Source organism: Symphodus melops (assembly GCF_947650265.1).
Source record: "Symphodus melops genome assembly, chromosome: 10".
Taxonomy (NCBI): domain Eukaryota; kingdom Metazoa; phylum Chordata; class Actinopteri; order Labriformes; family Labridae; genus Symphodus; species Symphodus melops.
The window spans coordinates 7,823,224-7,847,603 of record NC_136700.1 but is presented as its reverse complement, the minus strand read 5'-3'; the positions used below and the strand labels follow the sequence as shown (position 1 = coordinate 7,847,603).

At 40.3% G+C, this 24,380-nt stretch overlaps 2 protein-coding genes across 2 annotated transcripts in view; one reads left to right on the top strand and one right to left on the bottom strand.

The window, feature by feature from the left end:
* The window catches only part of dph1 (diphthamide biosynthesis 1), a 52,427-nt gene extending 40,705 nt beyond the window's left edge, over positions 1-11,722 (bottom strand). The window contains exons 1-3 of the mRNA XM_079354802.1: positions 11,535-11,722; positions 10,144-10,293; positions 1,690-1,753 (exon numbers count right to left, since the gene is read on the bottom strand). Of these exons, the coding sequence (XP_079210928.1) occupies positions 1,690-1,753; positions 10,144-10,293; positions 11,535-11,586 (266 nt within the window). The 5' untranslated portion in view covers positions 11,587-11,722. The remainder of the gene's footprint in view (positions 1-1,689; positions 1,754-10,143; positions 10,294-11,534) is intronic.
* A 1,017-nt stretch (positions 11,723-12,739) lies between these two features.
* The window catches only part of rtn4rl1b (reticulon 4 receptor-like 1b), a 130,139-nt gene continuing 118,498 nt past the window's right edge, over positions 12,740-24,380 (top strand). Inside the window, exon 1 of the mRNA XM_079354801.1 lies at positions 12,740-13,623. Within this exon, the coding sequence (XP_079210927.1) occupies positions 13,611-13,623 (13 nt within the window). The 5' untranslated portion in view covers positions 12,740-13,610. The remainder of the gene's footprint in view (positions 13,624-24,380) is intronic.

Sequence of the window (24,380 nt, the reverse complement as noted above, 5' to 3'; positions counted from 1 at the left end):
AAGCGAAGAAGGGCACATCTACCAAAACATTACCCGAGTTCGGATCTGCAGGATGACAGGGATGTTGCATGATCCTGGATGACCAACATGCAGGGTCATGGTTGCTTTAGTAAAAAACTTTCTCATTTTCTGGCAAGACCACGATCCTTAAAATTTAACTGATGACATCCAAGTTCTTTAACCCAACCTGTCAGTCTGTGCACCAGATGGAAGAGATTCAGTATTTCTCGGAGGCTGTGATGTTCATCCAGGATTCAAAGAACCCATCTGTTAAATCTGGAAAGACCGAGAATTGCAAATAAAAATTCTTACATGGTAAAACGGCACAGGGGGAGACGCATGATAGCTTAAGGAAAACTATTTGACGGGTCTAACTGAAGGAAAAACCGTGAGAAACGTCCTTGTGGCAGTGTGGGGGAAACATGGTGTGGATGGTGGAGAGAGGGTGAAAAATATAGAGAGATAAGTGATAGAGGGCGAGGTATGAAGCGAGCGAGAAAAGCAATTAGTGTCTGCTAATTGCTCTCATTAGAAGAGATTGAGCCGATTTAACAAACTCAGTGATGGACACTGACTCCGTATGAATGTAGACTGCATGGGTATGTGGTTTAAAAAGCTGTGCAGCAAACAGTTGTAGCTCTCAGTGTGACTTCAGCTGGACCGATAAGACCTTATCAAAACCTCACCATCATCTTTTTTTTTTTGTGAAAGAAAAAACAAAAAATCAGAAATGACGGTAAAGGGAAGTGAAAGATGGAGGCCGAGAGGTTTGATACAGCTGCAGAAAAGATTAACAAAATGATAAAGTATAAAGACCGATAAAAGAGAGAAACACAAACTCCTGCCTACGTCTTCTCTGAGCAGCAACGTTTCATCTTTTTTTTCCTTTCTTTTTTTGTGAAGGTAAATGGACATCGTGGTGGAAAGAAAAGCAAGCTAAATAATAATATAGTCCAACAGGATCCTAGTTTCCTGTGTGAAATCAAATATCCCAAATTATATAGAAACTGCAGTCACTCTGTTCTTCCCCTTGTCCATCTTGTCACATGGTTAGTATTGACTCATCTGTGAAAAAGTGGTGTTTAATGATGGCAACCCTTTTTCCCCACAGAAAACACTTAGCAGGCGGTAGTCCTGAGAAAGAGTGAAATAAGACCATGGAGACAAAAAACAGGGAGGAAAACTGTGCTTTAAAGTGTGCTTCATGTGAGAGGTTTCAGAATGGTTGTTTGTATTTAGAAAGCAATGAAGTACGTCTTGTAGTTAGCACAGTGTAGGCCGAACCACAGTGTGCTAGAAAAGATGAACGACTTGGCACCTCCAGGCTGCAGCACTTCTCACTGCAGGATGTATAAAACAAAACAACCTTTTTGGTGTGTGTGTGTGACAGAGTGCTGGCGTGCAACGGTGCGTATGTGAGCTGAAACAAGATGTAATTAACAAGAATAATATCTCATCCCTCCTCCTACTGCGAGCGAGTGGAGCCGTGATATCTTCTCCGTCCTAAAACCCTAATCGTGTCTCATTTTCTGCTGAGTCCCTGATCGAGTGCAAGGCGGGGAATTACGATAAAAGTTCTCGCTCTCCTAATGAGTCCAGAGCAGCTGCCGTAGTTCAAGTTCATACATGGCTGGTTTCCCTTGAAGTTGTTTAATTAAAGAAATATATTTTGTTCTTTCTCGACCCTACCTCTCAATGATGTCAGCGATGACACAGGCAAACATCTGAAGGCCTTCTGGCAGCTGGAGAGCAACTGGGGGGGGGGGGGGGGAGAGGGGAGAGAGAGAGAGAGAGAGAGAGAGAGAGAGAGAGAGAGAGAGAGAGAGAGAGAGAGCAAACAAAGAAGAAAAAGTTAACATTCTTGTGCAAGAGTGATGGCACATTTAATAAATCCTGGACAGCAAAGCTATTCATAGACTGCTCCTGGTTCAGAGAGCTCCACTGACAGCAAATGGTGACATTTCAGGGCAATTTCCCCTCTGCCACGGCGGCTCTGTTGGTTTATTTTAGCGAGTGACGGGTTGTTGGAAATAAAGTCCAAACCAATCACCACAGGTCTGGCTCTACAGCTCAGGGCTTGTACAGAGCCATTACACTCTTTTTTCTGTCTGTCCGCGTGCATGCCACCAGCTCTGTGAGTCACAGTTTTACTCTCTTTTTTAGTGAAAAAAAAAAACACAAAATACCCCCAACCTTCCCACTTCACACACATTTACGTTTCAATTACATTTTCTATTTGTTTTTGTTTTTTGGTTTGTTTTTTACTCCTTGTCTATGTTTGAAAAGCTAGTTAGGTGTTATTAATATCTTAGCATTTATCAGTTTCTGCGCTAACCATTCCAGTGGGCAGACATTGGCTATTTAAAGAAGACAAACCACGCCTGTAGTGCGCCACCCTTTTTAACATCTAATCTGCGTTTTTTTATCTTTTCATTTCCTTAGATGATAACTTAATAATCTGCTCTGATTTGACCATTTCCATACATAAATATAACTGTATTGGATTTACATGTTGAATAGTTTCACAAATGTCAACAGGAATCAAAGTGTTTAAGCTTCCTCTTCCCAGACAAACTTTTCTTCTTTGAAAATATCATGTTTTCTTGCGTTTCAAAGAATCCGAACATTCCTTTGGGGATTTTGTAAAAGATAAGTCTGGTGGTTTTTACATCAAAGAAACCATGAATAAGTATACATTAAGCATGCCATCAGGTCATCAAATAAACATGAGGACACCTTGGAATCAGAGACTACTAAGATATTGATGATGCCAAGTTCTCCCGCAAGGAATGAACGAACAGGAATCAGAGCATGAAGTGAACAAGATTGAAAAAGGCAAGAAAGTGGCAGGGAGAGGACACAGTGACGTGGGAAGGGATTTTTTTTTTTCTCCAATAATAAGAGTAACGGAATTGAATAGAACAGTTCTCCTATTTTACATCAGTTATGTGTGTGTTTCATCGGCTACTTATTGAACTGTCATCAACCTCGCTGGTCAGCACCAGAAAAACTGCTTCGTTAAAAAACATATTATTTATTAATTGGGCATTAAAGTTTGACCTCCATGTCGGTCAAATGTTAGGCTCGAACTGCAATGCAGCCAACTGCCACTAGTGGGGGCTGTAGCAATAGACTGGCTGTGGCCTGATCTCTGCTTTACTAACAGACGGCATGTCGTAATCAAAGCTCGATTTGAAATTATTGTTTTCTAAAAAATGAAGATACCAATGTATTCAGGCTGCGTCAGGTTAAACTGGCACATTCACAATTTGTACGTGAACGTTGACCTACATGGAGGGTTGAAGGCTAGTGTTGCTAGCAATGCTATTATTAGCCACATTTGCAAACCAAATAGTGTTGTTAGGCAGACAATTTAAAAAAAAAACCTGTTCTCATTTTTGACGAGTGTTTTACCACCTTAAGATTAGTTTAGTTTAGTTTATTTAGTCTGAATTTAAATTTCTGTTTCATCGAAGAAGAAGTAAGTCATCTTGGCACAAGATGACCTTGGAATTTTAGAAATCAAAGATTTAAAAATGTTGCCATTTATTTGTTTATTAAAATGTTACTTGAAGATTTGTCTATATGATTCAAGAAAATTGTTAAGCGACGGTCCTCACAGACTCGAGACCAATGGGATGTTTAAACCCAAGGAAAATGATCTACACATTGTACGACTGTATGTGTGCTCTTTAAGGAGAACCTTTAAATTTGTTCTACAATTGGAGAATGACAATAACCACATTCTATTCTATCTAGGAAACGCTCACAATTGAGAGGCTTCATCCAGAAAGTTCTTAATTGTGTTCAATACATTTGTTTAATTTACAATTTCCACGGAATCCAAAAAGAAAATGCTTTCTAAAGATTAATCAGTATTTTATGCATGTATGTTTTCAGTAATCATTATGGATACTTTGAGTTTTGGGATCTTTTATTGAACATTTTGAGGGGATTTTTTCTTAGAGTTTGGCGTGCTTGTCTGTAAAGTCAGGGCTTCTTCAGTGATGTTTGAGATTATATCGACTCCACTGTGAAGTCAGGACCTCCTGTCAGCGGCTCTTTGTTTTGTTGTTTTGTACTCTTTGTGAAACACTTATTTATTCATGCTTTTTGTAAACTGGAGATGATCACAAACTGAATTCTCAAAACATCCAGACAGACACACAGAGCAATACTCCCTGGAGAAGGGAGGCTTTATTTCAATCAGCCATGACATTTTCTCCCAGTCAAAACCCATCGCACCTTTCTTCAATAAATCCATCAGCGCCTCAGTGGACACTTATAAGTCTGAGAGGCTGCATTCAGCACACACAGGTTTTCACATGACTAGGCTTAAAACAATTTCCCAGACTTCAGTGGCAGACAGCATTAAACAATAAAAGCTTGGACGGACAAAAGGCCAGGGAGGTTGAGGGAGGGTGGTCATGAGATGGAGTGATAGATGGGGCAGTGCGGAGGGGAGGAGCGAGAGCATTTCTTACTGATGAAAGGTTAAGGGATCACAGAGGGCCCGGACAGACAGTGAGAGACAGGTCATTACCTGGAAAAGGGCAAGTTTATTAACAGAGAAAGGTTTCAGAGCACACCTCTGCCACAGCTGACAGAAGCAAAGCGCCTTCTCCATCTGCTGCTGGCGAAAGGTGAATCAGACACTGGAGGAGGGACTGACTACATGTTCAGCGCAAGGATGATGAGTTGCTTCTACCTTTAATGGCGAAGGTTCATCAACAGCTTCAGATGTCGTGTTTGTTCAGCTAAATAACTCACAAACAAGTGCAGAAGGTGAACCCATTGTTGGAAGTTTAAGTGCAAGAAATCTACATGTGGGATTTTGTTGACAATCAAAGACGGCAGGTAAACTAAGAAAGTGCGAGAAACACCAATTTATCGACGAACGGCAGGCTGAGCGGACAAAGCCAAGGGATTACTCTGACTTTTTCAAAAAGAGGGTTAGAGCTAGGAGAGCAGAATAAGGCAAGAGACAGGGATTATCCTGTGCTAGATTACATTTGGAGTGTGTGATTGCGTTGCAAACATTTGGGGTTGGATGTGAGCAATGGCCAGATGTCAATCACCTACAGTGCAGCAACTGAGACTGCAGTGATGTACGGATGGTAATGCATCTTTTGTGTTGAGTCTAAAGTACAGAAGTCCAAAATGGCAAAAATGTATATTAAAAAAAAAAAAAACTCGCTTAAACTTGTGTGGCTCTGGTGTTCGTGACTGGAAGAGTAAGATCCAGACAGAGAGTTCAAATTATTATCTGTAGCTCCAATAGGTGGAAGTATGAGTAAGGTAGTCAGATTAGACTTTCAATGGTCAAGTAGATGTGCGCCAGTCATTCATTTAGATTCAGCGTGAGCAACAGCTACAAGAGAAAGAATACCCGTTTGTCCCGTATTTCCAAACAGAACTGCTGACGTCCCCAGAGGATCTACATTGCCTTCCGAGCTAATGCTAATAGCGAAACCTAATGTCTTATCAAAACCTGTGTGCTAAACTTGCTACAAAACAGCGTTGTACGAGCAAACCCTTCAAACCTCACCAAGCCCCAGTGACAGACACTCTGATCTTTCCATGAGGTACACAAAAGGGTAGCATATAAGCTAGCCCGCTAATAGGATGTTGATTTATTTCTGATCCATTAGGTATCAATTATCGTACTCGTAACATATTGTAACAACACTAGTTGTAGTTTTTGGTATTTATTGTGCACTTTATTTTTTACCACTATCATGAATGCATTCACAAATTTAATGATCAATTAAAAAAAATCCACATTGGATAAAACAATGCTATACAGTATATCTGGTTCAAAGCGAGATGCTGGTTTTCCAATTCATGTGGCAGCTTGTCTTTAGAAAACCATGTGTGGGCGATCTCAAAGGCCAATAAAGCTTTTTAAATGAAGAGTAAGTAATGTAAGTAGTCCCCCTTTGACTTTGGACAAAATGTCTAACATACAGATCCTTCTAAGAACGTCCAGTCTGCTGATACTTCTGCCTAATGTGCCTGAATGTCACCCTGGTAGTACTCTCACTTCTGTCATGTTCCCCTATAAAGGAACACTTTTTTTCAGACAGAGCAGAAAAGGCCATTTCAGTCTGTCTACTGTGGGAGATGTTTTGTATTTTTGGATGAAAAAAAAGAGGGTTCTTTCACTGAAGGGTGCACAAAGAGGCTAGTTAAAATGGGATGAATTAATTAGGGGAAAACAAGATATCAGCCATGGACAGAACTCGTAGTTTATTTTCAATCTGGATGCTTCTGTTAATGTGGTGGGCCATCTGTGGCTGAGCGGGATGATTAATTAACACTGGCATTAAGGCATTCCTTAATGGAAAATTTAATTTTCCTGATAAAATTCGGATTATCTTTGCAACTTCTCTGGTATGTTCTCCTAAATGTAAGCGTAACATGGACAAACACACAGCAGAATCTGAATGGTCCACATGTTGCTTATTCTCTTGAATCTCAAGGAAACAAACCTCTGTAGAGAAAGCGTCAGCAGTGTTACTCTTTTGATTGTCTGAGGTGTAGTTGTGAGAAGAGCAGGGAAAACAGAACAACTCCCCAAGTATTCCATGTCCCCCCCAGAGAACTAGTTTCATAAATCCAAGGTCTCCAAAGACTCACAAGGCTGTACTGCTTTGTGCTTCTTTGTCTTCATCTCCACGTCTTGTTTAATTCTTAAGTTTCTTTCAAATGGGATTTAGTAAAATAGGAAGAATGAAGAAAAAGCTCCTTTAACATCCAAACATTATACAAACATAACTGCACTGTATATGGCCATATGTACTTATTTCTCTTTTTATTTGGAAGCTAAACTCTTAACATCCTCTACGTGAGCCTTATTTTTTGTTGCTGTGCCCACAGCACTATAAATTGATAATTGTTCTCCTGTTGGAACACTGCTGCACTCATCAGTCTCACCACTCCCTCACTGACCAATCAAAATAAAGAAGAGACAGGACTTCTGATATCAGCTTTGACAATCACATCAGGGAGGTCTTTTCGAGGATACACATTTTTTTTTTTTAAAGGTTTATTTTTGGCCTTTATGCCTTTATTGATAGTGAAGGACAGTGGATAGAGTCGGAAACAGGGAGAGAGAGTGGGGAGAGACATGCGGGAAATGGGCCACAAGCCGGATGCGAACCCGGGCCGCCCGCGCGAGGAGCAAAGCCTCGCTACATGGGGCGCGCGCGCTGCGCCACCGGCGCCCCAAGGATACACATTTAAGGACTAGGTTTAAACTTTCTTACAGAATCAAGTGGATTTTTTGTTTTCATTTGGGATAACAGAGGAACAGAAGCCCATCTGACAGTTTTTCTTTTTTAGCCTTAAAAATGTATGACATGTAGAATTTAGAGTAGCAGAGAGAATCACTCCCATGATTCCCCACCAGCCTAAATGTCATCTTTTGTTGTTTTGATTAAGAGCCCCCTGGCGGGGTATTTGACATACAGTGCGTTTAAACTTAACACATTGGGAACATGCCTTTACAATAGTTTCTCTAATAAAACAAACAAACCAGAGGTTTCAAAGTATAAATGATACACTTCATAATCAGCTTTATTTATTTTCACCAATTAATGGATAAACTAGCATCCATAAAAATTTTTTAAGGCTAGCCAAAAAACCTCCACCTGACTTCTTTGTTTGTAAACTCCTTTTTTCATAATTCATCAATCAAAGTAGAGTTCCTCTATAAACCAATCCCTGTGTTTACTTCAGTTTATTTTAACTGACTGTGTGACAGTAATAAAGAAAGCAGACAGCTTTCTATCCAAGCCTATACAACTAAACCCCACTTGGAAAGACTAAGATATAACATCAAGTAATCGAACCGATTTAAAAGGGAAAATTAAACAAAACAAAGCTCTGGCTGTGGGCAGCTAGAATACATTTCAACTGTATGCTGTTCAATCCTCGGTTTAAGAAAGGCAGCGTGCATGCGACTCGAGAGCAGTTCAAAGGCTGACAAAGAAACAGATGGACACAAAGAGGAACAGAGAGAGACAGGGGGTGATAAGGTGAGTTATGCTCTGTGAGTTCAGAGAGAGACGATGAGCGCTGATCAAAAAAAAAGAAGAAAAAAGAGCGTCACACACGCACGCACACACACACACACACCCCAAAAAAAAGCAAAGCCAGCAAGCTGTGGAAAGCATACGTGCCCCACAGGGACATCTAAGAAATGATTCAATCCTCTTGGCTTGCCATCTGCATATTTTACCCTCGGCAGGAATGACTTTACGAATACACATTCTGACATTTACATAAATGAAAGATGATTTTTTTTCTCATGCTGGCGGCTGCCATTGTAACACTACCCAATGACCTGTTTCACAGGGAGCAGAACAATCGAGGAAAAGTCAAAACACACATGCAACAATGCATGGGGGCAGATTTTGAAAGAAACTTGCATATTATTGTTGTTAAAGTGAAACCATTCACATCGCCATTTGTAAAAATTCCTGTTTTTACAATCACTCCTTATTTAGCTACGAGAGTCGCCTTCTAAAAGTGAGCTCAGGGAAACAAGAAAATGACTCATCAGGAGAATGACAATAGTTACCGTACATTTAGATCCCAAGTCAGCAAAAATGAAGCCGCTGAAAGCTTTTATCAGAGTAAGGGGTTGGGATGATAATACTGGAATAAACACATGAGCACAATTAGCACACATTCACATGAATGTATAAATATTATATTGCCTAACAAACTATTATATATGAATATATATGAAAACAATTAATAAGACTGTCAAATTCATCTTCAGAAGTTCTCCCTGTCTTTATGTTAAAGCCGTGTACTTCTGTCACAGAACTGTTCATGTGTTAAGATGACGGAGTCATGGTGGTGGTTTTTTTCCTTCACATTCTAAGACTCAACCTGTAAGACCTTTACAAAATGTGAACACTCATTTTTCTCTCTCTCTCTCTTCAGGTTTATTGAATATTTGTCAAACAACACAAAATCATTTGTTCCAGTCGGACAGCAGAACACATCGACGTTACTGAGGTGACAAACACAAAGCAGTCCATTCTGCTCAAGTCACTTCTGTTGCCCAGACTGTCCCTGACTGTTCCTCTTGGCTCTACGCTATTGAAACAAACAACAAACAGGATTATTTCAAAAGACCGCCATCAAAAAAAGAACACTGACAAACTTAAGATAACACAAAGTGTTGACGTGAAGACCTGTCAATAGCAACTCAAATTGTTGCCCACAGAGTTGAAGATTCTTTCTCCTTTCAGCCGCTGACAGGGCTTTAAATGTTTGTTGTTCAAAAGGCAACAAAAAAGAAATCCTCGACCAGTAAAATTTAAAAAAGAAGTGAAAAAAATGTTCCTTGTTTTATGCAAGACTGCACAGAATCATTTGTGTTTCCTGGATGTTGAGGTACACATCTGAGCGGGCACACTGTAAGCTGCAGTGTGAGAGTCTTCTAATGCCGTCAATAACACATAAGCACAGTTTCTGGGAGTTTGTTCCCCCCACCCTGTAATAGATCAAAGACGACTAAACACCCCCCCTCACAAATTCAGTGTTGAGCGCCTCCAAAACTCTGTGGACATGGAGGTAGTCCTGAAAAGCGCCCTGCTCTACTTTGCTGCCCCTGCTAACCCGTGAGAGTAAACATACTCAGATAAATACATCTTTAATATGTTTCTGTTGTCAACATGTCTTTTGGCAGGGTAAGTCCCGGATGACCTACATGCTCTTTTCAAATAGGGGTCTTTTATTTGATTTGTGACGTCACTAAATAAACCTGCATGACAGTACAATGAAGTTGTCAAAGCGGGTGAAGCACAGATGCATTCGTGGATGGTATATGAAATGAATGCTTGCACAATGTTGTGCGTCTGTATAGGATACTTAAAGCTGTGCATCCTGCATGTTTGTACATTCAATCTGTCTTATAAAAACCTGATCAAATGTACGTGACGGGACAACTTTTGCCAAGTGTGAGTGCGCCCTCAGACTTCCTCTACAGCTCTGAGACAGTTAATTCTACAAGTGTTCTTCTATCTTTTGAAGTAAACACGATGCATGTCTCACTTTTAAGAGTAAATACAGATTCATCCTCATTTGACAAATGAATCAAGTGTCTCAAGAAAACATAGATTTTACCTCTCTTGGAATTTGCTTGTCTCACTCTCCAAACAGTCTTGTGGATCTCAAAGTTGTAATTTGCAGGCAGGGCTTTGATGGCCTCCTGTAACTCAGGGTCTTGCAGGATTTCATCTGGAATTTGATTGGCTACCCGTCGAGGCCCTCGGACTGAAGAAAGAGTTAGAGTCAGGATGTTAGTTATGTGTTGAAGCAAAAAGTCTTATTTTACAACCAAAGTACACAGTTAGTTCTCCCTCAGTGACCCTTTTAAGAAGGAGCCATGCATACAGCCCACTGACTCACAATCCCCTGAAGATGGAGCCATTCAAATTAAGTCAATCATAATCAAATCAGGCATGTTCAACAATCTGAATGTAGACGGGCTAAATTTGGTTCAGTCACTTTTCTCATTCAAAACATTGAAATGTCTCACATCTCTGCAGAGATACACTGTTAAGATCAGTTAAAAGCAACATATTGCATGTGTGTCAACCATCTTTCAAAACTTCTTTTTAATGCTGCTAGCAGCAAATTCTGGCAGGAATTGCAAAAAAAAAAAAAAAAAAAAACTAAGGTGTGGTGAAGATTTCATGGACTACGTTTTAGATATTGAGCTCAAAGTGAATCCATGTATTTTCTGTACAGACAGGCAGATCGATTTTTATCACAATTAACAAATGCAGCAACAGTTTGTATTTTCTTCAACAACAAAATTGACCTTTTAGGTTATAATGTATAGGTATATAATGGTGAATTAAAAATAGATACATTTTGAAAGAAATGTGTTCGAGAAACCAAATAAACCCAGAGGTGATTGTCCGAAAGAGAAACATGTAACACAGAGACAGATTATACAAGTAGTCCAAGCAGAAGCATGACAGCTAACCAGACAACACACTCAGCATGGTAGAAAAGAAAGCTAAATAATACAATGAGCACTACGGCAGAGAAGGCTAAAGATTGATGTGTTTTTAAGTGATCTAACTGATGAAATGCTGTCAATAAAGAGATGGAAAGGCCAGGAAGAATATAAACTATTTAACACAGATGCTAATGGAGATTTTAATTTGCGTACAAGGAGACAACATCTTCTCCGTGATCCGATGTGTAAAATAAGGCTAACACGTGAGCTAATCGAAGCTAACGTTAACAAGGAAACTATTTTCAGTCATATACCGTCATTAAGGCCACACTATCATTATTAGACTGTTACTTAAAGCCATGCTTTAAGACGTGACATTACTGTGTTATGTATACTGGCAGCAAGAGCGCTGTGTTGTTGTACCGAAAACTAGCTATTGTCTGTTGAACTACGTCGTCAAAATAAAATGCACGTGTCGACATAAAGCACTCATAGCAGTGACATGTCCCACTGCAGCAAACATTATGTAGTCCATGAAAATATTTACCTGTTGGCTTTTTAGCAGGCACTATCTGTACCTCACTCTCAGGCGCTGCCATGTTTTTTCCTCCAAAACACCACACATGTGAGGTAAGGAAAGGCGAAAGCAATCGAGTGAAGAGATCAGTGGACAGAAATCAAGCACCGATAAAACTGATGTGAGTTAACGGGACAGAGGGGACAGCACCTCACCAACAGAACAAAACAGTTCACATGGTATAGGCCTATATTGATCAGAGTACATCCTTTTATCCACAGGGGAGATTACATGATTTAATATAATAATAATAATAATAATAATAATAATAAAAAAACATTAATAATAATAACAACAACAATATGGATTAAGAAATTAGCTACATGTAATCTTATTCACACAGGACAGTATTACACAGCATACATACAAATTATTACAGGACAAAATAAATCTTAAAAACAACAAATAAATACAAATATATGTATATTTTTTAAAAATGGTCTGCCCTTAATGTAGGTAGGCTATTCACCGAGCAGTTGTTTTCCAAGATACACAGCCTACATGTTAAATAGCCTACATGAAGATATAAATAATGTCATGGCAGACTAAGGTTAGTTGAGTAATGTATTTCAAATAATCAAAATATCAGCAAATTAAAATACTATTCAAGAAAAGGGCCATAAAAGGGGTCTAACATTTTTTAAAGTTTAAAATGAAGAACTGAAATAAAGCCAATGAAATTTGATTCAATTGAATAACTATTAAATGCACTAGATTTATTATTAGCCTATAGACTGACACGTGATAGATAGATAGATAGATAGATAGATAGATAGATAGATAGATAGATAGATAGATAGATAGATAGATAGATAGATAGATAGATAGATAGATAGATAGATAGATAGATAGATAGATAGATAGAGAGAGAGAGAGAGAGAGAGAGAGAGAGAGAGAGAGAGAGAGAGAGAGAGAAAGGTTGATGGGGGGATGTTACCCCGTTATCTGATGCGTTGTGTATTATTCATTACATATTGATTTGGGTGGGTGATCAGAAAGTAGGCTGATTTTCACTTCCACTTAATACTCTGCTGTTGTCCCTTTTGTCCCTTGGTGTCATGTTTTGTTTCTTATGAAGACCTCTGGATGTCAGGGAGCGAAGTGTGTGTGTGTGTGTGTGTGTGTGTGTGTGTGTGTGTGTGTGTGTGTGTGTGTGTGTGTGTGTGTGTGTGTGTGTGTGCCAGCCGGCGCAGACAGGGACAGAGGCAGAGAGAGGGATGGAGCAGGATGCTGCCCGTTGGAGGGGCTGAGGCACTACACCATACTTTCTCCTTCCTTGAGCGCATCAACGGGCACTAATCATAGGTGTGGGGAAAAGCTAAGCGATCTTCATAGACAAGATCACAGAAATGTAACAATTACGAGAGGAGCGAGGAGAGCTGAAAAAGAGAGGATTTTAAGGAAACCGAAGGCTTCAAAGTCGATATTATTAAGGAGGATCTGAGGAGCCTGCGTTTATAATCCGACATCAGAGGCGGAATGTGAATCCAAATAACTTATGTTAATTAGAGATTTTAACGAATGTGATGCGATTTGGACGGCTCTGAATCACCGAGAGAGGAGAATCTGAGATTGGCCACTTGAATTTTTGTTTTTGGGGAGTGCTCGCGCTCACCGTCGATCTGCCCCTACAACTAATTAGCAGTTTCTACAGTCATTTGCGCCTGAAAAGGAGTTGGTTATCAGAAGTGGCGGTGGACTGAATGTGCACGTACTGGAGTTACCATAATTTCGGAAAGAGTGGATGATTTCAGTGCGTCTGTTTCGCTGCGTGCCTCCTAATTCGCAGGTGCGTCCGATTCCTGCCAGACTTTGAGGAGATTATTGTATCTTGTTAATTGTTGTCAAACCCACGGCGGTCTGCGCTACAACTCGATAAGGAGGAATCTCAAAGAAAATAAAGAGAAAGACACATCTGACATTCTCGCAACGAGCCACCGAAGCTGCGGATCAACTTCAAAACTAAAGCGCACAAGTTTTCAGTCTGGAATATAAGAATAGATGATTCTCCGAGGACCAAGGACGAAATACACCTAGGCCTGCAAAATGTTCAGAAGGGGTGAGTGAGACACAACTAAAATAACCCAAATTAATCAAACGGTGTTGCCACTTCGCCTCGTTTATCACCATGCTTCCTTTAAGGCGGATTCTGCGTCCTTGTGATGTGCATGAGTCTTGCGCAGGTAGCCTACTTTTTTACGGTTATGAAATAGGTGCTTAATTATGACTAATTTCATAATGCACCACGTTGCCCCCTAGATATGTTTGCACAGGCTATGCGCCATTTGAGGCGCAGCTTTAATACGAACCACACGCACGGACTGAAATGTTCATCCATGGAAGAAAAAAGTGTGGACGACGAGGCTGTATGTGATATTAATACAGCTGATGCCGCACTGCAGTTTATGAGTTGTACCCGGGTCAAGAGGCTATCTCTCCCAGCATTGCACTCTCCTGGAGCATTATTATTTGCTGTGTGTCACTACATCTCGATGTGATGGATCAAACCGCGGTTCACAAGGTTATCTCCCGCTGGCTACACAGTATATGAAGTCAGGATCTTTATAACCTCTTATAAAAGGGAAGGGCTTCTCAAACTTTTAATACCAAGATCCTCCAGATAGAAACACATTTAAATCCGTGGTCTTTTGTCCCAAGGAGCTGCTTCTGTCTTTCAAGGCTTTAATTGGCCATACAGCTTCATAACTGACTACATGTGACAACAGTATTGAGGGCGAAGCCTCTAATGAGAAAAGATTACACTAATACATGCTCCCTTTGTGCTGTTATCAAGAGAGGAAAACAATAGAGAAATTAAACTGTTCTTTGTTTTGCTGTGGCCCTTGGAACATACTCAGGGACCCCTGCAGGTCCCTAGACCTCACTTTAGAAAACCACTGCATTAGTCCAAGCTTTACACATCACTTTGTCATCATTAAAACTCGTCTGCTCTATTCTTAGTCTAGCTTGCTTTTTCACGCTGCTAATACACAATTAACAATCAAAAGTACCTTAACCTTTGAATAACCCTTAAAATCAATTAAATGTTGGGTGGAGGTCACCACACAGCACACACAGCTTGTGCTTTATTGGTATTTATTTAGTGTGTCTTGTAAAAAACGTCTGTTTATAGTGTGTGTGTTTCAGCTGCGTGCCTCAGGGCCAGAGAAAAACAACATGTTTTTCTTGCCGCCATCAGATCGATTATTGCTGTTCCAAGATTGGGGATGAAACACACCATGGTGATGAGTGCCTATAGCCATAACAGCTTGTAGTGAACGCCTATTGTCTCAGCCTCCTTCCTGACGGCTTCTCAGAACTGATCTCCTTATCATTTATGAGAAATGTAGCGTCTGGATTTGTTTTTGGGAAAACCAAAATGAGTCACTATGCATTCCAGAAGAGGCTTTTTATAGAGTCATTTATAAGGAAGTATTTCTGCGTATGTATTTTGTCAAACTAATGGCCATGCTGGTAAATGCTATTATATCATCATCATCAAGAGATCCTTAAGGAGCAGATTTCCCACACCACACATTCATTTCCATTTATCCTGTGCTTTGAATGGAAAGCTGAAATTGCATGTCAAGGGATTTTTGAACTCCAAACATGCACAATCCCTGCTCGGTCCAAGGTTTTTGTATATGAATCAGCTGTCCTGCTGCTTGTACAATGCCCCGACAGAAAATCACTTAATTCAAGACAAACAACTTCAAAGTACAGATTTCACCAGTCTGCCAAAAGCACTTGGTATATGCCAGCGTGTCTGAGTCTACAATAGTGAGGCAGGGATGCGTCAGCGTTGGCAGGAATGGTGTAGAAGTTCTCTGGTGAATTTTTTTGCACCTAAAATAACACATTGCAGGGAGCTTGGATGATGCATCAGGCAAAGTGTTTACTGTGACAGATCAGCCATTCACAAACACATTGAAGGCAAATGGCTTTGCTCACACCGGTTGGGTTTACATTGTGGCTGGTTACAAAATAATGGAATAATTGGCGTGGACACGAAGATGATATGATTCCCTGTTAATTCCCACATGTCTCCGTCCACCGATCCCTTTATCTGTGCACATGCACAAGTTTATTCAGGTCGATCATTGATCATCTACATGGCAGGGTCATGTCCATACCATCTACAAACATGTCCAACACTAGTTCTGGTGTGTATGAAACTGCAGGTGAGACGGCACAGTTCTTATATCTTTGTTTGAACAGTCAGAGTGCTGTTAATGATTTTTTGCGTCTGTGTGTATGTATTTCCTATGGATTATGGCATTAGTTCCAAACCTGGGGTCTGGGCCTGAAAGAGCACTACAGATGTTTTGAATCATGTAAACACATACAAAGGTCTTATGGTAAGATTGCGTGTGAAGGCCTACTCTTTTAGAATTTGATTTATAGCAATGCATCCCTTTTCTTTGTTTGGGCCCTGGATGGGCTCAGCTAGTCTTAGATACAAGTGAGGGGGCTGCATGGGAAAAAAAACCAAGTTGGAACAGTTGGTTTTAAGGACATTTACATGAGTGTGCTTGGGTGCACAGTTACACTTATGTAGCGATGCAAGCACACGTCACTCAATCTCCGTCTTGCTCTCACAAACTCCTTTTTTATCTCCCATCCACTCAGCCATAGAGTGGACACAAGGGATAATCTGTCAGAACAGAGCTGAGATGGAAAAGACGAGATGTCTACTGAATATCCCGCACTGTGACGTCCTTATGAATTGAACAGGCACATATAGAAAAATACATGCAGACAAGTGTAGACAGGTATGCACTGCTTGTGATCATGTGCAATGCCCCCGAACAAAAAGATGACTATGCGTCGTTGTTTTTCTGTCATTATAAGAAAACAGTACTTTTTATATTCGGTCAATATACTATAATGATTTGGCATATTTCATCCCTACTACAACCACAACTTACATGAATGTCCCACATTGTCTCTCTCCCATGAGCAAGGCACTGTTTCTATTTACATTAGCACTGCATGAAAAAAAATTTTTTTCCAATACATGAAAGATGCTGACTTAAACATCAACACAACTGAAGATTTTTTTTAACCCTTTGCGTCATCGTTGTATTGTGATGCTATTAAAGGCAAAAATAAATATGATTTATAATATTTTCAATGTCACTCTGAAGAATATAAAAGTGCACATGACATTTGAGATATCAATGAAACTATTAATGCGAAACAAAACTGTCCGTCAGTGGACGCTATGTTCTCCACAGAGTTACCTGTTCAACAAAAACAAACAGATTAGCCTGAAGGTAGAGTCTACGCAAGTAGATCTTTATACTATACTGGTATGAGCTGAATCTGATGGCTGTGTGTGAGACAACAAATCGCTCACAGTCTGTGTCATGCTCTGGAATACTGCTACACTTTGGCTGTAAAGTAACATAAACATCATTTGTATTTAAAAGGCTAAAACATGCAAAACCACTGATAAGCAGCTTTAAGCATCAGCCCTACATGTCTTACCTCAACCTTTACACCGGAACTATAATCTATCATCAACCCTGAATCCAAGTTCTTAACCTAAAGTAGGCCTCTGAAGACCTCACAGAAGAAAAAAAAAGGGATTGTACACACACACACACACACACACACACACACATACAGTAAGATTAGCTTTTTGTAAGTGTCAGACTGGCAAGATAAGACTAATTGGGAAATGCATTTGCATTGACTTCATTTAACGTGATGAACATTTTAATGGAATTTAGCTCTGAGAGAACAAAAGAAGTTGTACGAATTGGACAAATCATGCAAGCTTTATGTTTGTGCATACACATGAGCAACTGCATGAATACTAATTACTGCATTTCTTCTGTGATAAACATATCAGCTCAAACTAAATAAAGTCTGCTACTTCCATTTCTAGTGATTGACAGTATGCAGAGTTAATTAGTTCGGCCAATAATGAAATCCTGTAGCATTTAGCAATCATGTTTTGTAAATCAACTTCAATTACAAGTATCAACTTGAAAGGAGCACGTGTTGGGGTTTTTTAGCGCTAATGGACAGACTCTCACTTATGCACCCTGTATCTCGTGGTTATGTGTCGTCGTTGTCACAGCAGCTCTCCTACTCCGATGCTGCTCTCAACAATATCTAACAAGGCTCAAACATGAAGGGGCTCCCGTCTTCTCTCTGGGAAATGTTTTTAACCAAAGGATGATATGACTCATATACATTAAGTACTGTATGTATGGTTATACAGCTCCATATATAACTCATAAATGCAAATGGTCTCTTTTTGCCACCAAAAGACAAACAGGCTTTTTTTTCAGTAGGAAGACCCAGGCAGTGCCTTGAAGTGTACACCATACGGAAGTGATTTGATTTGACCACATGCATTTGCACAATTAGTAATACATTTTTATCTGTCACTGTGATATGTTGCAAACCTTTGGCCATCAATAAGACTTCGATAAAGTTCTGTCAAAAGAGATTAAGAGAGATTGGCATTTATGTTATCATCTTCCTAAACCTCGCACAGTTTTGGCCAGTAGCTATCACCTCTTAACAACTCTACTTTTATGTGTTTCCAAGAGCATGAGAGGTGTCAGGGACTGATGGTAAAGGGTTTAGAGAGTAGGTTTGAGGAGGATAATGTGGAGAGAAGTAAAAAAAAATATATAAACCCTAACCTGATCCCCTAAATCTTTGTAAGCTGCCTTAAAAATAGAAAGCAAATCTAAGGAGAGGATAACATTTGTCCTTATGGGTGACACTTTTTTTCAGAGGATATAAGACCATTGTGCACATATTCTCTTCAAAACAAAAACATAAACTAATTAGGACTCAGGCAAGAAACGAGAAATAAAAATCTCACCGCTGATGTCAGGCAACCAAACATTTTAACAAATTGAAGCATTGGTAGTCTGTAGATTCGGCCCCGAAAACCATGAGTCAGGAGTAATTGACAGAGGAACATTACCAATTATTGGATAGCTGAGTCGCATTTATTATACTGCCCAAATGCCCCTCTGGCTCTGTCAGTGCATTCAAAGCATCTTATTTAGCCAAAGGAGGTTGTTTCAAATCCAAAAGCCATTTATTTAGTGGCCAATACTCAGGAGTCTTTTCATGGAAGCCTCTGGCACGGTTTCCCAACCTGACGCCTAACAGAAGATGACAAATAATTAACAAGTGTGCGTTTGTGTGTGTGTTGGTGACGGGGGCACTAACTGGTATGTGAGTCCCTTTTTCTGCCATGAACTGTTTTTTTTTTTTTTTCCCCGGGAGCCATTTTCACACTTCCCTGTCAACCATTTCACACTGAATTAGGGCATGAGGACTGGGAGTTCGGAAGTGGATGTGCTGCTCTTATGCAGCTGAGGCCTCTCTTATTAATGCAGTCTGGAGAGACATCTGGATGATTAACTTGCACAGGACATTCCTGACTTGGAAGAGGAGTCAGGGGTGAAAATTACAGGACATGCAAAAAAAAGAAAAGAAAAAACCCCCCCCGCCTGATTCTTGTGCAACGCCATCTTTCTCCGTCTTTGTTGTGGAAATGAGATGCAAGGATGGTCATTAGTGGATGATAATGAGGTAAAAGAGACAAACAACGTAAGCCCTGTTGGTTTTTCTAATATTAATAATTAATTTGTGATTAAGTGGCTAATTGGAGTTTAAAGGTCAATGTCACCGAGAATGTCATAGATCCAAAGTGACAGGAGAGAGGCGGGGGAGGGACAGAGGGAGACAGTCCACAGGAATGTTGACAGTAATCCCAGGTGCTCTCCTGTTACTCTGACAGCGCTCCCCTTTCCTGAGCCATCTTCCCTAGGCGACATTGCCTTTGTGTGCTGAGCACAGCAATTCAGCTTCACCAGCACCTGGGCATTTGCCCTTTAGGCATTGAGTTAGCAAGTCTTCAGGATGGAATGGCATTTCATTGTAAGAAAGAGCAGATGTGAGGAATATCTGTCATGTACATTTTTAGGTTTTTTATGATCAAGTAGAGGAAGTCACAGATATCTAATGTGGTATTGAACGTAGAGTTCAGACTCGCGTAAGTATTCCAACATTAAAGGGGGTCCCAATAATTCCTTTCCATTGAATTTGTCTGGCATTACTGTGCGTCATGGTCATGTAGGCTAGCAAAATACAAAATACTGTGGAAAAGCTGTTTTGTGTCATGATGTTTTCACACCCCTTTTACTTTACGATCACCGCTTCTTCAATCTTGACGTGTGTTTTGGCAGATATCATTGAGTATCCCTTCTATGAAAGGCATCACACTAACTGAAAGAAACACACTGTGGTTTCTTGCTTTTGTCATAGTTACTTGTAACCAGTTGGTTTTTAAGGGCCAGTTGGTGATAGCATCAGATTGGTGCATTGACTTGCATTCTCTGCCAACAAAGCACTACAGTTTTCTCGGCCATAATTGAGGATGATCCAGATGTGGTGTCACAATAGAAACAATTCTTGTGTTTTAGTGGGTGCATCACCTCTGCACTCAAGCCCCTAAAAATGTCCATAAAGCATCCATGCTGGACAACTGTTGCATACAGAAATTATTAATAATAATTATTATAATAATTATATTATATTAATTGTACTTTTTGTTATTCAGTTGGGTCAAGAAATACAAGAGAAAGCACAGAGAGCCCAACACTGCTGAGTTTGCCTGAATGTGCGTCCTCTCTGGTATATACATTAGGAAGCACATTATTTTAACACAATGATATCTTGGGCTTTTATCCAGCTTTGTGTGATTTGTTAGCACTTCAGCTGCATATTGCTCTTCTGTCTCTATCTTTCGGATGGAATTGCCTCCTCTTGTTTGACATTATGTTTGAACTGTTGTGACTCCTGACATGTGTTCATCTTGTTTGTCATGCGTCGGATTAATCTCACATTTCGTATGTCACTGTCAGGACTCATTTACTTCAAGAAGTCTGACGTGAAAACAATAGGCCTATTTAATTCAGTTGGTTGAGTATTCTGAATTAAGAGAAGGCTTGCAAATCAAATCTCCTGCTCTTACTGCTTAGTTGAAACGGAACCACTATCGTCCTTCAATTAGACTCTTTTGGCCTTTGGTCTATTTCTCCAATCGCCCTCCTGCTCCATCGCTCCATGAGAACTGGTCGTCCTTGTCCCTAGCTTTAATGAGACCGGCTCCTTTCACAGTCACATCCAAGCTCAGGTCTTGTAATATCGTCACTGTGTATGTTCTGACAAATGTTATGTGTGCTCATATGTTTGTCACAGCCAAGAATGGCTTCTCGGAACAGTCTGAGCTCAGGTAATTGCTACAGCTTGTTAGGATTAATTCTGCCCTGCTATGTTAACACACAGTGTTGATGGTGATATTGCAACTGCAGAACCATGCACTTAAAACGCAGTGCCACTCTTATCTACCGCAGGGTGATTAGGATAATTGTGGTGCGCAATCATGTCGGGTGTGGGTGCATATCAGGAAAAACTACTTGTGAAAGTTAGTATGGACTTTTAACATTCATACAAGTTTCAAAAGAAATGCTTACGTGCAGCTATTCATTGAAGGCAGCATGATTAAATTGTTTAAAATATTTCAAGAGTGAATTGTGGAGACAGACTGGCACCAGATGTTGTCTCATATAATGGCTCGAGGAGGACAATAGGATTTACTGAAGAACCCCAAAGATAGTTGCACAAAGGAACAGGGGAGCATTATTTAAAAGGCAGGACTGAGAGACAGATGGAGTTGTAGCAATTACAGAATGTAGGCCAAGGTCTTTTTAACAATCACCCATCTTTTTATATGCAGATCCTTCACTATTGTCTCAGAATGGTCTTAAATCCAGTCATTTACAACAGAAAAACTGTGTTTTTTGACCTCATCAAGGCTTGTATAATGAGGAGAAGAGTGGAATGGATTTACCAGTTTCAATTTAAGCTCTATTTTTTTCCACATCTGCCTTAATTGTCATCAAAAATGTCTTACTGTGTTCAAAGGCTGTTATCATAAAATTGAAATACATTTCTGGACCTCCCTTCTCACTGTGTCTCCTTATGTTATTTCTCTGCTCTGAATGAAAGTAAGGTCCTTGACATGTCTCTTTTCCCTCTCAAACGAGCTTTGATCTTCATGGTTGGCCTCACTCTTAGAATCCATTGGAGCCATTAAGACCTTGCATCGTAAACACTCTCACAATAAATGTACAAGGTGCTGTTTTGTGGGCTAGATCATTATTCCAGTACTTTCTGAAGAGTACGGGGCCCTTTGAGGATTTAAATGACGTGCTGAAGGGAATAGTGATTGTGTTGCCAGCAGTGAGATTTTTTTTCTTTTTGAGTTTGTTTTGTTCGTAAATAATGCTGCAGTTTCCTTTTTATTTTAATGCAAGAGGTGTGGCCAGGTAGATCCTTCCTTAAAAAGGAGGAGAAAAGAAAGCAGAGAGGAGTTCTAAACCAGGGTATTTCTTTTGCCTTGATCCTGCAGGGGTTTCAATTTGGAGGGACTTTCTCCTTTACATTGCTTGGGTTAAAATCCAGGTGCATTTATGTTAAAGATAAAACTGCTTGGAAAGCCATCTTGTTCTTGGCAGTCATGTTGGCTCAACAAAGAGACAGATGTCACAACAGTGTGGTCTTAAGGCCAGGTTGTAAAAAAAAAACACAGTCAGATACGGGTTTTCTTCCCTTGGCAGTCTAGGGGTTGGTTTTTTTTCAGAGCAAAAGGGGAAAGCTCAGAGCTTTTTATTTATTCCGAGGAGAGGTTTCCACCCATCTGCCGTGGTTGGCAAGGGACCTTGAAGCAAAAGCTGCATCTTGCCTTGCCTGCGGTAAAAAAAAAAAAAAAAGAAAATAAGCAAAAAGAAAAAAAGTCTCAGGCTAATAGATAGTCACAACTATGTATGATGCGTCTCGTCGCTGCTGCTCCCAGTCAAGGCCTCAATCAAACACTCCTCGACTCCCATGGGAGGCTGGGGAACACAGAGATGCTACAGTCTGACAGTGAACACAGCCGGGACTCTGCCCTCACACCATGGTATAAGATCACTGTATGTGAACCTCCGGCAGCCCCTGCAGAATCTACAGGTCCCTTTATTCCCCAGATGGTCAAAAACAGTTTCCCCCCAGCAATCACACCAATCTGTCCCCAGACCCAACCTGCCCCACGTTAGACTGTTGTTTCAAAAAGGAATGTAATCTACAGGGTAAATACAGCAGTTGTCATCCGCTGCCAGCTTCCCCAGTGAAACAATAAACAGAACATGCTGCTGTAACACTGACTTGTTATATTGCTGAGCTGGGGTTACATAAGATTTATGAACTGCCATGGCGGTAACAAATCCATGTAGAGGGGGATTGATAGCGTTTGATGGTAAAACTCCTTTTGGCTGGGACATTAACTTAGCAGATTTGTCCCTGTCTCCACAAGCACAGGGTTGTCAATTATTTAAAAGAGCAAAACAACAGCCCAGAAACAGACAGCTCTTGGTGCGTGGATCTCATTTACACATCTCTATTCCCACAAGTCATTCATTGAGGCCACAGTAAGAGCTGGTCTTTCATCCCATATGTGTCTGCGTGCTAATTCACACTTTTGCCAACGGGAGTCCCCTCCTCATCCTTCAAAGTTGAGGGCATTTAGGGAAAACAAAGAGGCGTTGAGGAGCAGGTAACGAAAACAGTATTATTAGAGAGTTGTTCACTTCAGGAAGAGGAAGAAGACTTCATTAATGTAACGGAGAGATACAGTGCAGACGAGAGAGGGAGAGACAGGCATTAGGCTTTGTCAGGGCTCTAATGGAAGAAGCAGGTTTTTTGTCTCACGGCTGCTCTCTCCACTGATGGATGGGGAGGTTAACAGTCGCTGTGAGTTAGCTAGCAGAGTGCACAACATCCTCCGGAGCCACTTTTCAGACTGAGCTGCTCCCGTAGCCACGTTATCAGTCAGTCAACCAGTCTGACTGTTTAACCCAGCATCCCCTACATTGTGAAAAAATGGATAACTTGTTCTGACGTCTTTTATGTGGCTATATTTGGCTGGCTGTGTTGTTTACTCGGCTTACATCTCCTTATGTATTCGCTTAGCACTCCCTGGGGAGTGTAAGACATTTTCTTTAAACAGACCACAAAGTATGCCAAGAAGCTATAAGGTAGATGCAAGACTGTGAAATCAGACTGGATCTCTTGTTTTCTTTTTCGTAACACAGTCACAGATTGGGTTGCAGAGGCAGAGACTCTGGTCAAAGGGAAGTTAATAGATTCAATGGCATTGTCAACAATGAAAAAAAGAAAGTTGAAAGGGAGAAAGGGTGAAAGGAGAGTAAAACAGAAGGAGGGAGGGAAAGGGAGATAAAACAGGCTCTAATAATATCTGTATGTTTGCTTGAGTGGCTGTCACTGACATGGTAGCAACCATTCCCATTGATCATTGAGGATGAGGCTATTCTTTTTCAAGAAACAATCTAATATTTATCACGAGCACGTACATATGTATGGGCTCTGTTGAACAACGGAAATAAACACACATTCACTCTCACACACACTTAAACCTGCAATGCTTGTGACAGTAGAGTTTCTTGTAACTTTAACTCTGAGTATTGATGGAAATACTAATTCTCTTTTTGCCATTATTTTCTGTATTTTAAGTAATATTATCCAATTTAGAACTGTTTGAGAGTAAAATCATGTAGTTAACCACCTCTGGAGACCCTTTTTTAAAAAAATATTTTGCTCTTTTACAGGCAGCGAAAGTATACTAACTATTGTACTGTCATTAATTCTTAAATTGTTTCAGTGTTTCATTGGCTGGAAAGATAATCTTTGTACAAATTCGGAGTCATCCCTGAAGTT